The sequence below is a fragment of the Dipodomys merriami genome, unplaced genomic scaffold, assembly GCF_024711535.1.
Source record: "Dipodomys merriami isolate MVZ:Mamm:240054 unplaced genomic scaffold, mDipMer1.0.p SCAF_45, whole genome shotgun sequence".
NCBI classification, from domain to species: domain Eukaryota; kingdom Metazoa; phylum Chordata; class Mammalia; order Rodentia; family Heteromyidae; genus Dipodomys; species Dipodomys merriami.
Genome location: NW_027206013.1, coordinates 4,456,617 through 4,471,946, shown reverse-complemented (window position 1 = coordinate 4,471,946; position 15,330 = coordinate 4,456,617). Strand labels below are relative to the sequence as shown.

At 44.8% G+C, this 15,330-nt stretch overlaps 1 protein-coding gene across 2 annotated transcripts in view; it reads right to left on the bottom strand.

The window, feature by feature from the left end:
* Nucleotides 1–248: 248 nt before the first annotated feature.
* Nucleotides 249–15,330, bottom strand: part of Upb1 (beta-ureidopropionase 1) — a 47,269-nt gene continuing 32,187 nt past the window's right edge. Inside the window, exons 8-11 of one of the 2 annotated variants that reach the window (XM_069994416.1) lie at nt 14,583–14,625; nt 13,323–13,477; nt 11,570–11,641; nt 249–10,652 (exon numbers count right to left, since the gene is read on the bottom strand). In XM_069994416.1, coding sequence (XP_069850517.1) covers nt 10,575–10,652; nt 11,570–11,641; nt 13,323–13,477; nt 14,583–14,625 — 348 coding nt within the window. In that variant the 3' untranslated portion in view covers nt 249–10,574. Of the gene's footprint in view, nt 11,519–11,569; nt 11,642–13,322; nt 13,478–14,582; nt 14,626–15,330 lie in introns of both variants that reach the window. The other variant, XM_069994415.1, reaches the window with a different exon arrangement.

The following is a 15,330-nucleotide window of genomic DNA, read 5'->3' as shown; positions in this document are numbered from 1 at the left end:
CAGTACCATATAAACAGAAAAGGCTGGAAGTGGTGCTGTGGCTCAAATGGTAGAGTGCTAACCTTGACAAAAGAAGCTCAGGGAGCTGGGGGCTGGTGGCTCATGCCTGTAATCATGGCTACTCAGGAAGCTGAGATCTGAGGATCATGGTTCAAAGCCAGCCCGGGCAGGAAAATCCATGAGACTCTTATTGGGTGCCCCCCCCAATATTGGGGTCCATGATCAAAGGATTGAGACTGAAACAAAGCGAAAGCCAGACAAAGGTATATTTCATGCCAAGCATCTAGAAACAGACTAACCTATCAGGGCCACCTTGGCAGAGAGCGAACCCTGCTCAGCTGCGCAGGCTAACTTTTATAGAGACCATGGGATGCCGTTAGGCTGGCCACATGCAGGTGGCCAATAGCATTGCAACACTCCCACAAAATCCCACAACATATCCCTAAGCAGTTGGTTAAACTAGCCTACCACTTTGGTCAGTTTTGGTGCATGGGTTGGGGGTAGGGAACAGGGGGGCTCCATTCTTTGGTGGTGGGGTGTTACACACGTGCCCATTACTGACGTGTCCACCTGGCCTCTAGGTTCTGTTATCAGAGACTTGCAGTCCACATTTTTCCTAAACTTGTAAACAACAAGATGGATGTTGAACCAGGGTGGAGTCACATAGGCTCTCTGGGTCCTAACATTAAGGTTGGGTCCCAACAATCTGTCCCTCAAAGATGAGCCATCCTTCCTGGCCCTGTGCCCTCAGATACAGGGCGATTTCTCAGGACGCCAAGCCTCCTATAGGCCAGTGAGCACCTGAATGTCCTTGGGGCACACTAAGCACCTAGCCTTGTGTCTCACGGTGGCCTAACAACAGGAAACAATTGTTCTACCAGAGCTTCTGTGAGCCCTGGAACTCTGGTACATCACCTATCACCAAGCCTTCACTTTCCAGACTCTCCTGGTCTTGATCCCCTTCCTTTGGCCACTTGCTGATTCTGTTGGGCATAATCGTGAGACCATCATTTCACCTGTCAGGCTTATCCTCTGCATTAGTCCATTTTGTGGTACATTTTATATTTTGTATATTAAAATACCCGAATCCAAATGTTTTATATGTAAAGAGGTATATTTGACCCATAATTCTGATGCCTGGAAGGTCCAGACAGCATGGCATTGGTGTCCCAGTAAGGGCCCCTCCTTGATTGTGTCACAAGATGGCTGAGAGGCAGGAGAGCCAAGCATGGGGAGTAGCCTTGCTTTATAACTCACGAGTCATCCAGACACATGACAGATGCATTCATCTCTTCCAAAGGTGACCTGACCATCTCTCTCTAGTCCTACCACACTGGGGAACAAGCTTACAGCACACAAACTCTTGGGGGACACACTCAAACACATGTCCAACACCAGGCGCTGGTGGCTCACGCCTGTAATCCTAGCTACTCAGGAGGCTGAGATCTGAGGATCGCGGTTCAAAGCCAGCCCCGGCAGGAGAGACCGTGAGACTCCTATCTCCAATAAACCACCAGAAAACCGGAAGTGGTGCTGTAGCACAAGTGGTAGAGCGCTCGCCTTGAGCTGAAGAGCTGAGGGACAGCGCTCAGGCCAGAGTTCAAGCCCCACGACTGACAAAAAAAAAAAAAAAAAAAAAAAACATGTCCAACATTCAGAAATGGTATTTAAGTTTGTTTACTATCTGTGAGGTGCTGAGAACTGAGTAGCATCTCCTGCCTTGAGTGGGGGGTCCCACACCCCTTTTTCTTGGGAGAATACTATTAACTGGACTACAAGTGCACCATGAGGCCACAGATGTTTCTTTCCCAGGCAAGCCACTGGAGTACAGTGCCATACTTGGCAACTGAAATGTCTGCTTTTTGTACCCATCCTGGGGTTTGAACTCAGGGCTTGGGTGCTGTCCCTGAGCTTTGCTCAAAGCTAGCAATCTACTATTTGAACCAAAGCTACACTTCGGGCTTTTTGGTGGTTTAATGGAGATGAGTCTCAAGCAATTTCCTGTCCGGGCTGGTTTTGCATCCTGAATCTCAGATCTAAGACTCCCTGAGTAGTTAGGATTATACTATAGTTAGGATTGTGGCACCTGGCTCTGCCACATTGTTTTTGAAATGACTTTGTGATAGCCAGTTTTGTTTCCTCTACACCTTCCTGCACATTTGCCTTTTCAAACTTGTGCAGGAGTTTGTCTGTTTGCCCATTTTGTCTCGCCTGCTAAGGAAATTCGGAATCTCCTTTTCACTTTAAATTCAGAATCTCCTTTAAACTCCAGCTTCACTTGTTTCTAGACTTCCATTGAAGATAAAAATGATGCATAGGGCTGGGAATGTGGCTTAGCAGTAGACTGCTTGCCTAGCATGCATGAAGCCCTGGGTTCAATGCCTCGGTACCACATAAACAGAAAAAAGCCAGAAGTCATGCCGTGGCTCAAGTGGTACAGTGCTAGCCTTGAGCACAGAAAGGCTCAAGGACGGTGCCCAGGCCCTAAGTTCAAGCTCCAGGACCAGCAAAAAAAAAAAGACGGTGCGGGGGGGGGGGGAAGGGGGGAAAGGAGAAGAATTGGGATTGGGGGGGAGGGGGGAGGCTGGGAAGGGATGTGAAGGGTAAACCAAAGGAGGAGGCTGCAATGCTTGGTAAGAAATGTATGCATTATCCTGCCCATGTAATTGTAACCCCTCTGTACAGTATGTTCACAAATAAAATAAAATAAAATTTTTAAAAAAGATGCATAATCAATGTTCCTTGTCTAAGTCATCTGCCAGTTACATGGTCATTTCTCAGAGGATTCCAGGTGTTGGCTTAAACTCACACCTATCACCTTTCTTCATCTGGCAGTGTATGGGTATTGTCAATAATCTATAAAAACCAGGTCAGCAGCCCTCTGACTTATTACCCTTCCAGACTTTTTTCTACTCTGATATTAAGAAACGTGGAGTTGACACCGGTGAATCATGCTTGTAATTCTAGCTATTCAAGTGGAAGCCAACCTGGGCAGAAAAATTCATTAGACTCTTATTTGTAATTAACTGCCAAAAAAGCTGGAAATAGAGCTGAGGCTTAAGTGGCAGAGCACTAGTAGTTAAGAAAAAAATCTCAGGGACAGTGTCCAGGCCTTGAGTTCAAACCCCAGGATTGGCACACACACACACACACACACACACACACACACACACACACACACACACACACACACACACACACACACACACACACCCCACACACACACACACACACACACACACACACCCCAAAAGAAAAGTAGAGCTATTGATTGGTTTCCCTCTTGTGTTTTTTAATTGAAAATTGATTAGTTATTATAACAATTCTGGACAATCATGTTACATGTGCTCCATCTATTTCTGTATTTATTATCTGGTTTTATCTAAAATTAGCATGGCAATTCAGAGGATTTGTCAGGCGCCTGTGGCTCACGCCTGTAATCCTAGCTACTCAGGAGGCTGAGATCTGAGGATCACGGTTCAAAGCCAGCCTGGGCAAGAAAATCCATGAGACTCTTATCTCCAATAAACCACCAGAAAACTGGAAGTGGTGCTGTAGCTCAAGTGGTAGAGTGCTCACCTTGAGCTGAAGAGCTGAGGGACAGCGCTCAGGCCCAGAGTTCAAGCCTCATGACCAACCAAAAAAAAAAAAAAAAGTCCTGACAAGGTCTTTTGACTCTTCCGATGTCAGCCAAGTGTGATGGTTGTTGGAAGGGAGGAGTGGTAAGATTATTTGGCATTTCTGAACTAGGCAGAAAGAAGAAGCAAGGTGGAACCCTGTCAGCTAGCCTGGTCTCTCTCAACTCCCTACTAGTTCTGAAAGTGACACAAAAGAGCTGTGACATTGAGTTCTGTGATTAAAGTTTCCTAAGAGAAAACTCAGTTTCTGAAAGTCTCACCTTTAACAATTCCACACAAAAAAAAAAATTAAAAAAAATCTCTGACTCTAAACCAGGATCTCTCACCCTTCCTAACCTAACTAGAAAATGTGGGTGGATTAAGAAAAGAAAGATCAAAACTCTGACAACCCTTTGACAACAACTTAACTTGAAAATTGCCTCTAAATTGATGGCATAATTCTGTGTAGGCAGATGTAAATCAGGCACAGGTTTATTCAGGTCCTTCTTGTTCTTATTTCCTAACCAACGTGTTGATAAGCCAGGTGACCACCACAAGCCTTGGAAGGTCAACTTGACATGGCCCCTTTCTGGGAAGCCTACTCTAAATGTCCAATGGATGTGCCTTGTCCCCCTCATGGCCTTCACCAAACATTATCTGGCTCATTCTGCCTTTAATCTGCAGCTCAGTGTGCAACTAATGCAGAAGGACAGAGGCTTAGGACCCAGACAATGTTCTTTCTCAGATGCCAGTCCAGATGTCTGATTCAACAGGATCTGTGCTCCCTCAGATCCCAGAAAAAAAAAGCAACACAGTTCCTTGGACAAGGCAATGAAGTATTTATTCTGTGCAAAGCCTTTCTTACTGGTGGGCAGAAAAGTCCTCCCTTTGGTGGACCCCGTGTAGATTATATGAGAGTTCCACTAACTGTACTTCCTTACTCACAGTTATTTTCTGGGTTTTGCTGACACTAGCTATTCTAATGAGTGTTTGGTTTTATCATTGTTGTCTGGGTCTGCATTTCCCTAGTGATTAGTGATGGTATCTTCATAAACTTATCAGCTGTCTTCTTTAGAGAAATGTCCGAGTCCTCTGCCCAAGAACATATATTCATATTATGCATGTGTTTTCTCCCATTCTAAGCTTTTCCTTTTACTCTGTTCCTAGTGTTGTTTGATGCACAAGATTTTTGATGTCCAGTTTGTATAATTTTTGGTTATTTGGCACATGGCTGGCACACACACACACACTCAAACTGGTCTTGAACTCAGAGCCTGTCCCCAAGATTCTTTTGCTCAAGGCTAGCCCTGTACCACTTGAGCCACAGCTCCACTTCTGTTGTGTGTGTGTGTTTTAATAGTTTATTGGAGATAAGTCTCATAGACTTTCCTGCTCTGGATGACTTTGAACAGCAATCCTCAGATCTCAGCCTCCTGAGTAGCTAGGATTACAGGGATGGCTACATTTACATTACTCCATTTGTGGTTATTTGTGTGTGTGTGTGTGTGTGTGTGTGTGTGTGTGTGTGTGTGTGTGTGTGTGTGTGTGTGTGTGTGTGTGTGTGTGTGTGTGTGTGTGTGTGTGTGTGTGTGTGTGTGTGTGTGTCTCTACAGGATAGTCTGGTTTCTTCCTTTTTTTTTGGGGGGGGGAGTAGTACTGGGTCTCACATTTTGCCTAGGGCTGGCCTCAGACCAGTCCTCTTTTATAGCCTCTTCATTTTGTGTTATCTTGCTTGGCTTGCTAGACAAGATCTTGCTAATTTTTTGCTTGGGCTAGCCTTGAACTTTGGTCCTTCCCATCTCTATTTCCTTCATAGCTGGGATTATGTAGTCTACCACATCCAGCATCTGACATCCTGCTTTCCTAACACCATTTTAAGAAGACTGTCTTTTCCTCATGGGATGATCTTGACACATATTATGGTGTTGGGATTTGTACTCAGAGCCTCTTGCTTGATAGTCAGTCATTCTAATACTTGAGCTACTTTGCCAGTCCTTTATTGCATTGCTTATTTTTTAATTCTTTCTTTCTTTATCAGCTGGCCTCAAGCTATTATACTCCTGTTTCTGCCTCCCAAATAGTTAGGATTACAGGCATGAAAAGCAGTGCCTGGCTTAGTTTTTCTTTTCTTTTCTTTTCTTTTTTTTTTTGGTTGGTTGTGGGACTTGAACTCTGGGCCTGGCACTATCCTTGAACTCTTCAGCTCAAGGCTAGTGCTCTACAACTTGAGCCACAGCGCCACTTCTGGCTTTTTCCATTTATGTGGTGCTGAGGAATTGAACCTAGGGCCTCATGCATGCAAGGTAAGCACTCTACCACTGAGCCACCTTCCCAGCCCATGGCTTAGTTTTTCTATTTATGAAAAAAGGTCCTTTGTACAATTACTTAAATTTTTTCAAAAAAAAATCACTGGAATTTTTATAGCAATTGTGTTGAATCTATATAGTGCTTTGTGTATTATCCACTTTTCAAAAATAAGTTTTCCAACTCAAGAAAATGAGCTATTTAGATGATCTATTCTTCAGTAATGTTTATCATCTTACTGGGTCAACTCCTAGGTATTATTCTTTTTTGATACTATTGTTATAGAAGTGTTTTAATTTCCTTTTGGATTTGTTAATGAATAGAAACACTAATATTTTTAACTGTTAATATTTTTGGTTTATTTTATTGAGATAGGATCTATATAACCCAGGCCAAGCTTCTTGCCTCTACTTCCTGGTGCTGGTTTGTGCTACCATACTTGGCTTTGTGTGTTCATTTTGTACCATGTCAATTTGTTGAGTTAACTTATTACTTCTAAAAGTTATTAGAGAGTGGAATCCTTGGCTTTCTATACGTAAGATTTTGTTCCTTGCAAACAGGGAACATTTTTTTTTTTAAATTTCATCTGGTCAACTGTTTTGTCTAGAATTTCCAAAACACAATGTTGATTAGAAATTGGAAACAATGATCCTTATGCCAGTCTCTCACCTATAATCCTAGCTACTCAGAAGGCTGAAACCGAGAGGTTTGAGGGAAGCCTAGGCAGAAATTCACACATCATCAAAATAATCATCAAAAAGCTGTTCTGGCTGGGCACTGGTGGCTCATGCCTATAATCCTAATCACTCAAAAGGCTGAGAGCTGAGGACTGCAGTTTGAAGCCAGGCCAGGCAGAAAAGTACATATTTATCTCTAAATAACCACTCAGAAACTGGAAGTGAGCTGGGCGCTGATGGCTCACACCTGTAGTCCTAGATACTCAGGAGTGTGAGATCTGAGGATTGCAGTTCAAAGCCAGCCCAGGCAGGAAAGTCTGTGAGACTCTTATCTCCAATCAACCAATAGAAAACTGGAAGTGGTGCTGTGGCTCAAGTGGTAGAGCACTAGCCTTGAGCACAAAGAGGCTCAGGGCTAGTTCCCAGGCCCTGAGGCCAAGCCCCACAACCGACCAAAGAAAAAGGCTGTTCTAGGGGGCATAGCTCAATTGGTAGAGCACCAGCTGAATAAGCTGAAGGCCCTGATTTCAAGTCCCAGTACTGGAAAAAAGTGGCATTCTTTCTTTCTTTCTTTCTTTCTTTTAATTGTGAAAATAGTCTTAGTATGTGGCCAATTTTCTAAATTAGATGATTAGTTCTAAAAGGTTTTCTTGGTTCCCTCCTTCAATTTTGCCAAATGTTCTTTATCAATTACGATAGTCACATTAATGACCAGAATTAACAAAAATCATTCTGTTAATGTGATGTATTGGTTTCCCTACCAACTATAGTGAATCAGCTTTGTACTCCAAGAATAAATCCCACCTAGTCATGGTAAATGAACATCTTAATTGTTCAATTTGGTTTGTTGGGAATCTGTTGGGGAGTTTTGCATCAATATTCACAAGGAAGCCAAAATCAGTGGTACCTATCTATAGTCCAAGCAGGATAAATGAGCCCAACCTGGGCCACAAAGCAAGAATCCATCTAAAAAGCAGTACAAGGGCTATCTATCTATAAATTTTGGGGGTTGTTTTTCTGTTTTTGTTTTGTATCAATCATGAGATTTGAACTCAAGGCTTGGGTGCTGTCCCTAAGGTGTTGTCTGCTTAGTTTTTCCCTCAAGGTTAGCATTCTATGCCTTGAGCCACAGCTCCACTTCTGGCTTTTGGAAGTTCAATAAAGAGTCTCATGGGGTTTCCTGCCCAGGCTGGCTTTGAACCTCTATCTCCAGATCTCAGCCTTCTTAGTAGCTAGGATTACAGCATGAACCATGGACACCTGGCTTGTCTGTTGTTTTTTGTAGTGTCTTCGACTTTGACATTAGTGTTGGCCTCATAGAGCAAGTTAGGAAGTATTCCTCCAATTTTTTGGAAGAGCTTGAAGAGTGTTACTAGTTCTTTAAATTTTTTGGTAGAATTCACTACCTGGTTCAAATGGTTCAAACGTTCTCTCAAAGTCTTTATTGATTAGTTCTCCTTGCTAGTTCTAAGTCTATTCAGATTTTCCTGTTCCTTCATGACTCAATCTTGGTAGGTTTTGTTTCTACAGCTTTGTCCATTTCACCTAGAGTATCCAGGTTGTTGGCATATATTGTCCATACAATTATCTTGACGTTCTTTTTATTTCTGTAAAATCACAAGCAATGCTCCCATTTTTACTGCTAAATTTCCAGGTATTTTTTTTCTTTTTTCTTTTTTTTTTTTTTTTTTTGGGTCCGGTCGTGGGGCCTGAACTCTGGGCCTGGGCGCTGTCCCTCAGCTCTTCAGCTCAAGGCTAGCGCTCTACCACTATGAGCCACAGCGCCACTTCTGGCTTTTTTCTTTTTGCTTATGTGGTGCTGAGGAATCGAACCCAGGGCCTCGAGCATGCAAGGCAAGCGCTCTACCACTGAGCCACCTTCCCAGCCCAGGTATTTTTTTTCTTAATATAAAGGCTGTCATTTCTCTAAGACAGGGTGCAGCCCAGGCTGGCCTTGAACTCATGATCGATCCCCCTGTCTTCACCTCCTAAGTACTGGGGTTACAGCTATGTATATGCCGCCTAGCTTTGTTTTCTTGAAAAATAAACATTTGGTTTCACTGACTGCCTGTCATTTTTCTCTTTTCTAGTTATTTCTCTTCTCTAATCCTTTGGCCAGCACAGAATTTCATTTGCTCTTTTTTTTATCCATTAACATGTGAATAATGCATGAAGTTTGGTTGTTGGTTTGGGTTTTGTTGTTTGGCTGCAGGAGGATTTGAATTCAGGGCCTTGTGTTGCAAGGCAGGTGATCTGACAGCCATGTCTCCCTGTCCTTTTTGCTTTATTAAATGGGGTCTCATGTTTATGCCTTTGAGCCTAGACTGTGATCTTTTTATGCTTCCTATGTAGCCAAGATGACAGGAGCACACTACCATGCCTAGCTTTGAAATGGAGTCTCACAAATTTTGTCTGGGCTGCTTCTAGAAATGCAATCCTCCCTATCTCTGCTCTGCCCTCCCCCCACTTTCGTCCCCCTTCCACTCCCCCAATTTTTCAATACAAGTATTCATACTATATTCTTTCTTGGCATGGCTTTTTTTTTTTTTTTTGGTAGGTCATGGGGCTTGAACTCTGGGCTTGGGCGCTGTCCCTGCGCTCTTCAGCTCAAGGCTAGCGCTCTACTGCTTGAGCCACAGTGCCACTTCTGGTTTTCTAGTGTTTTTTTTTTTATTGGCGATAAGAGCCTCACAGACTTTCTGGCCCGGGCTGGCTTTGAACCGCCATCCTCAGCTCTCAGCCTCTTGAGTAGCTAGAATTACAGGCGTGAACCTCTGGTGCCCGGCTTTGGCATGGCTTTTTGCTAAGTTCTGTTACAGTGTTTTCCTCCCCCTTTGGTAGTACTAGGGTTTGGACTCACAGTCTTTTTTTGGGGGAGGTCTGGTCGTGGGGCCTGAACTCTGGGCCTGGGCGCTGTCCCTCAGCTCTTCAGCTCAAGGCTAGCGCTCTACCACTTGAGCCACAGCGCCACTTCCGGCTTTTTTCTTTTTGCTTATGTGGTGCTGAGGAATCGAACCCAGGGCCTCATGCATGCAAGGCAAGCGCTCTACCACTGAGCCACCTTCCCAGTCCCTGGACTCGCAGACTTATACTTGCTAGCCAGGTACTCTACCACTTAAGCCATTCACCCAGCTCTCCCTGCCTTCACTGTTCTTCCTTCCCATGCAGCTGGGGTGACAAGTGTGCACCACTGCATCCAGCTTTATTGGCTAAAATGAAGTCTCGAACTTTTGCCAGGGCTAGCCTCAAACTAAAATCTTCCCTAATTCCATCTCCTCAGTAGCTATTCTGATAGTCAAGAGCCTCCACAGTGGTGACACTGTTTTTGTTTTCATGTGCCTCAAGATATTTTCTAACTTCCTTGGTGTTTCAACAATGTTTTGTTGAGCTGGTGGCTCATGCCTGTAATCCTAATCAGAAGGCTGAGCTCTGAAGATACCGGTTTAAAGTCAGCCCAGAGAGAAAAGTCCCCAAGGGACTCTTATCTCCATTAAACTTCTCAAAAAAAAATCCTGGAGTGGAACTGTGGCTCAAGTGGTAGAGTGCTAGCCTTCTGGCACAAAGAGGCTCAGGGACAGTGTCTAGGCCCTGAGTTCAAACCCCAGGACTTACCAAAAAAAAAAAAAAAAAAAAGGAAAGAAAAGAAAAGAAGAATGTTTTGTTGGACAGAATATGTATCTCACTGCTGGAGTGCTTGCCTACCGTGGACAAGATTTTGAGTTTGTTTCTCAGCAGTGAAAAAAAAATAAAGAATAGTCATTACTTCCCACCAATTTTTCAATTTTCCAGGTTTCTTTTCAATGTATTCAGATTTGTTTTAAGGTATAACATATAGTCTATTGTTGAGAATTTCATTTGCGTTTATTATGTGTGAGGCCCAGGGTTCAATCACCAGCACCAAAGTAATTCTGTGACCTGTCATGAAGGTTGCTTGCCAGAACTCGGGGATCTAAGAAAAGCTTTGCTCCTCAGTCAGTCATCTTATAGATGTCACCTTCTCATAGCTGACAAAACTGAGGGATCCGAAGGCATTCTCCAAGATTGCACAGGGGTCCTAGGGCAAGCAGGTCACAGATCAATGCAAGTTCTTGCCTCGGAGTCTGCCCCTGACACCTGTCCTAATCACAGGGCAGTCATTGAACAAATGTTTATTGAGTGCCTTAAGTTCCAGGTAAGAGGCCAACCCTGAAATGACCACATCTATTCAGGGTCTGCCTACTCTAAGACAGGCATCTCCATTCTGTTTCTAGACAATCAGAGGTGTGGATAATCAAATAGTGTCTAATACATTAGTACTTATTTCCTAAAGGTACCAACTTATCACTTATTAGGCCAAATATCTGCTTCTCCTGGGAAAACTGAAGCAGGAAGTTTTTGGATGCTGAAGGACCCCACAATCTGGTGGTATTTAATTTCTTTTTTTTTTTTGGGTCCGGTCGTGGGGTGCTGTCCCTCAGCTCTTCAGCTCAAGGCTAGCCCTCTACCACTTGAGCCACAGCGCCACTTCTGGCTTTTTTTCTTTTTGCTTATGTGGTGCTGGGGAATCGAACCCAGGGCCTCATGCATGCAATGGCAAGCATTCTACCACTGAGCCACTTTCCCAGCCCCTGGTGGTATTTAATTTCGTTCGATCTTGTGTAATCATCACCTGAATCTAACACCAAAACAGCTCAATTGTCCCAGAAGGTAACTCTGCAACCATTTTTAGCAGTCACTCTCCACTGCACCTTCCCCCTGCAGGTACATTTAAAAACTCCTCTAGGTACTATGATATGAATCCACTAGGGACAGAGATTCCTGCTCCTCCCCATGTTGGTAGGCAGAGGCTGAAGTCAAGGACTCCATCATGATGGTGGGATGGTAGTTGGGTTTGACAGCTTCTGCAAGCTCCCGAGCATACATTTCATATCTGCCAGTCATCTGAAAGCAAAACACACATTTGTAGTTTCCTGTTTACAAACACTTGCTTACCTCTACCTCTTGCCACTGGGGGGCAGCCACGGGACAGGAATTCATCAGGCTGGCAGATAGGACAGTTCCAGACTAGAATAGAAAAGCACCTCCAGTATGACCTCTCTGCATGGATTCCCGTGAGGTTCACGAGTGCCAAGCTCACTCTCACAGTCCAGGACAGCCTGCTGAGACCTGCAACCAGCACCTTCCACGCTATATGGCTTCCTCTGAGGCAGTCGTGAAGAATTTCAGAAGAGCAGCCTAAGTAAGACTCAGAAAAGGAAGTGACTTCTTCAGGTCACTAGAACCAGGAGCAGAGAACACTGGGAATTTAAACTTGACTTTCCTGGCAGAGTATGAAGTAGGTCTGCTCCATGTGGAAATTCCATATGGAAACAGCGACTAGGGATGAAAAGTCAGAAAGTCCACTTAGGTTACACATTCCCAGTTATACTCACCTCCCTGCCCCCTGCCTCTCTCCTCCAAAAGTCAGCTCCTTCTAAAAACCTGGACATCAGCTCACACTCATCACAATTATGGGGAAGGCTCTGTTTTGAGCAAGTATCTAATGAGAAAATATTCTGCTTATTGCTTCTGGTGATACTTGTTAAACTAGGTAGTTGGCAGTATTGGCTGTGCCTTCTGAGTTACAAGAATCCTGCATTCATCTTAGCTGTCCAAAAAGAGACAGATTAGGGCAAAGCCTTGTTTGTCCGGCAAGGATTTGAGGTTGGAGGACATTTCAAATATCCCATGCACAAGTAAGTGGAGAAGCAAGGCTTCTCAGTCTGTTTAAAAGCAGATCACAACCCCAGTGAAATCTGATTGTCAGGACTCAGTGGTTTGGTTTGTTTTGATTAGGAGGAACCTAGAGTGAAAGTGGGACAAAATACTACAGGACTTGAGTATAGCAAACATTCAATCTCTAAGCTCTTCCAGATGACCCTAGTCTTGGCAGCCACTCTCTCACCTCAGATGATAGGCCCGAACAGTCCTCTTAGACTGTGATGATGTTCTACCTCAAAGGCAGCAGAGAGGGGCTGGGAAGGTGGCTCAGTGGTAGAGTGCTTGCCTTGCATGCATGAGGCCCTGGGTTCGATTCCTCAGTACCACATAAGCAGAAAAAGCCAGAAGTGGCGCTGTGGCTCCAGTGGTAGAGCACTAGCCTTGAGCTGAAGAGCTGGGGGACAGTGCCCAGGCCCAGAATTCAGGCCCCACAACTGGCAAAAAAAAAAAAGCAGCAGAGAGTCCTTGAGTTAGGCCTCTCATTTTATGATCAGTTCTCAAGCCTAGAAGCAAAAGCTGCCAGCAAGGCCAAGGCAGAGCCAGAGCCAGGCCTGGATCCAGTTTCTCTACATGATCCATTTCCCACCATTGTCCAGGCCTACTTTGTGGAGCCTGGTCACAGACAGAACCAGACACACACATTTATCTTTCAACAAGTGCAAATGCCTGGAAAGGAAAAAAAAAGATTACAGAAGCCAATCCACTCTAGTCTCTGGATAAATGAAATTGGGATTAATTTGTGTGGAGGCGCTGCACTCTAAATCAGATGAGAGGAGAACTTGAGGCTGCTGCAGGCGCATCCTCCAGCTCAGTGGCTCATCCCTGCAGGCAGGAGGGAAGTACAGGCCTGGCTCTCTGCACTCCTGGAAGTCTCAGGTGGGAGTGGGCACCCTCTGCAGGTCATCTGAGTACAAACCAGGCAACTGCAATTTCTGGCCCAATAGGCAAGATGGTGAGGCAGGAGGCAGGGGACTTGGGCACCCACCTTAAAGTTCCACATGTCATTCATCTGCTGGCAGAGGTTGAGGTTGAGCTCAGCAACTAGCAGCCCATCCTGGTTACGTGACAGCCCAGGAGTCCGGCTGCCATCAGGGGCTGCCACATAGCTGGAGCCATAAAAGTAGCCGAAGTCATGGTGAGCTTTAAGAAGCAAAGGGAAGCAGTCACAAGCTTGTACACACACAGTGTGGGCTCTGCAGAGGGGCAGGTACCCTGAGGGAAACTAGGACAAGGTGTGCATACCACCCTCCCCAGAGTCTGGAAAACACCTAAGCCCAAAGGATTTGCCCCCTTCCTCCTGCCTGAACATCTACCAAGAGGCTACAAAGGTGACCATTGTGTCATTCCACTCTGACTCTGAGAAACTTTCTAAATGTCATCCTTAAGCAGTGTTGGCTTTCCACTATCAACACTGGCCACCCACACTCAGGGCTTCCTGTATGACCACTTCCTATGGTGTCCCACTTAGTAAACTGTCCTGTAAGCTCTGTCACTTTACCCCCCTCCTATGCCTTAGTCCTCTCACCAGTCATCAGAGGCCAAGAGATACCCCAGAGGCATGTAAAGTGTTTGTGGCTGTCTATGTAGCTAAAAACACTCATTTTTCTGCCTCTTTCGTATGTTAATTGATACTGAAGAATGCAGTAGGCTAATTGATATTGAAGAATGCAGGTCTGGGTGTCATCTGGGCACTCATGATGTGGGTGTGGAATCCCTTTAAGAAGTCTTTTCTTGGGAAGAAAATAGATCTCACCATCCTGCTAACCCCTTAGGTTCTTAGGGAGGGACCCCACCTGCCACCTCCAGGAAATTGAGACACCTAAAGGAGAAGGGAAGCCCCTCCTCCTTTCCACATCCTAAGCCAGATGGGAACTGTGTAAGTTTCCTACAGAGGTGTTGTGGGGTGTCACAGATCAAAACAAGCTATGGGTTCCAGAAACCTAAGGCAGTCTTTGTTGGCTGGGTGGTGGCAAGGAAAGGAAGGAGGGAGGGGGTTTTTGCAGGCTGCAGGGAGCCCCCTTATGGGGAGTTCTCACACATTTTCACAGTTCTGGGAGGGGTGTGAAGCCAATCCCCCTTTGGCTGTCCATGCCATAGAAGATCTCCCACCACAGGCAACAAAGCAGAAGAGTCAGTGTCTCCACTGAGCTGAGTCAGGCTGTGGGCAGACCCTGCCAGGAACAAGTAAATGGACAAGGGGAGGGTGGGACCCACCAAAACAGAAATGTAGGTCCACAGAACCTACCTTTCTTTCCATCTCCAGAAGTAAACTCATTGGGGAAGTGCTCCTATGAAGGAAAAGCAAGGTAAGAGAAGCCTATGGGTGGCACCACTGTGACATGCATTCCAGATCACTTGGCCAGATCAACAACAGAAAGCATGCTGGGGAAGTTAGCTAAGAAATGGTTGAAGGGAGGTGGAAGGGTCTGACTCTAGACAAACAAGACGTACTTGTTAAATGTTTCACTGAGCATTGAGCAATGCCTAGCCAGCAAGGAATTTGACAAGGGAGGTAAAGGCAGATTTTTATTTTTTTGTCTATGAGGAATTTGTAATCTGGGAGGAAAAAATCCTAGTCCTTAGGATTGTGGAAAGCATATGAGGTTAGTCTTTCTAAAATACTGAGACCCTGGACTGGCTAAAGTATGGAGTTTTTTATGTTGCCCAAAGTGCAAAGTCAGTCGACTTAGTGTGGATGTGTGCAAACCTTCATTTTCTCAGACTTGTCAGATGTTCTAATGTGAGTTTAATATTTGATTATTAAGAAGAAGGAAGAGAGGGTGAAAGTGTGGCTAGTGTATAGCAGTCTTGCCTCAGATGTACAAGGTCCTGGGTTCAAATTGTGAGTCACACTCACATACACATACACACAGAAACAGAGACAGAGGTGGGAGAATGCTAGTATGAAATAAACATAGTATCTGTCAAAGCTATTCAGTTCATAGGATCTATTCATGGGGTCAAAGAAGGAAATTTGGCAATGAGCAATTGAG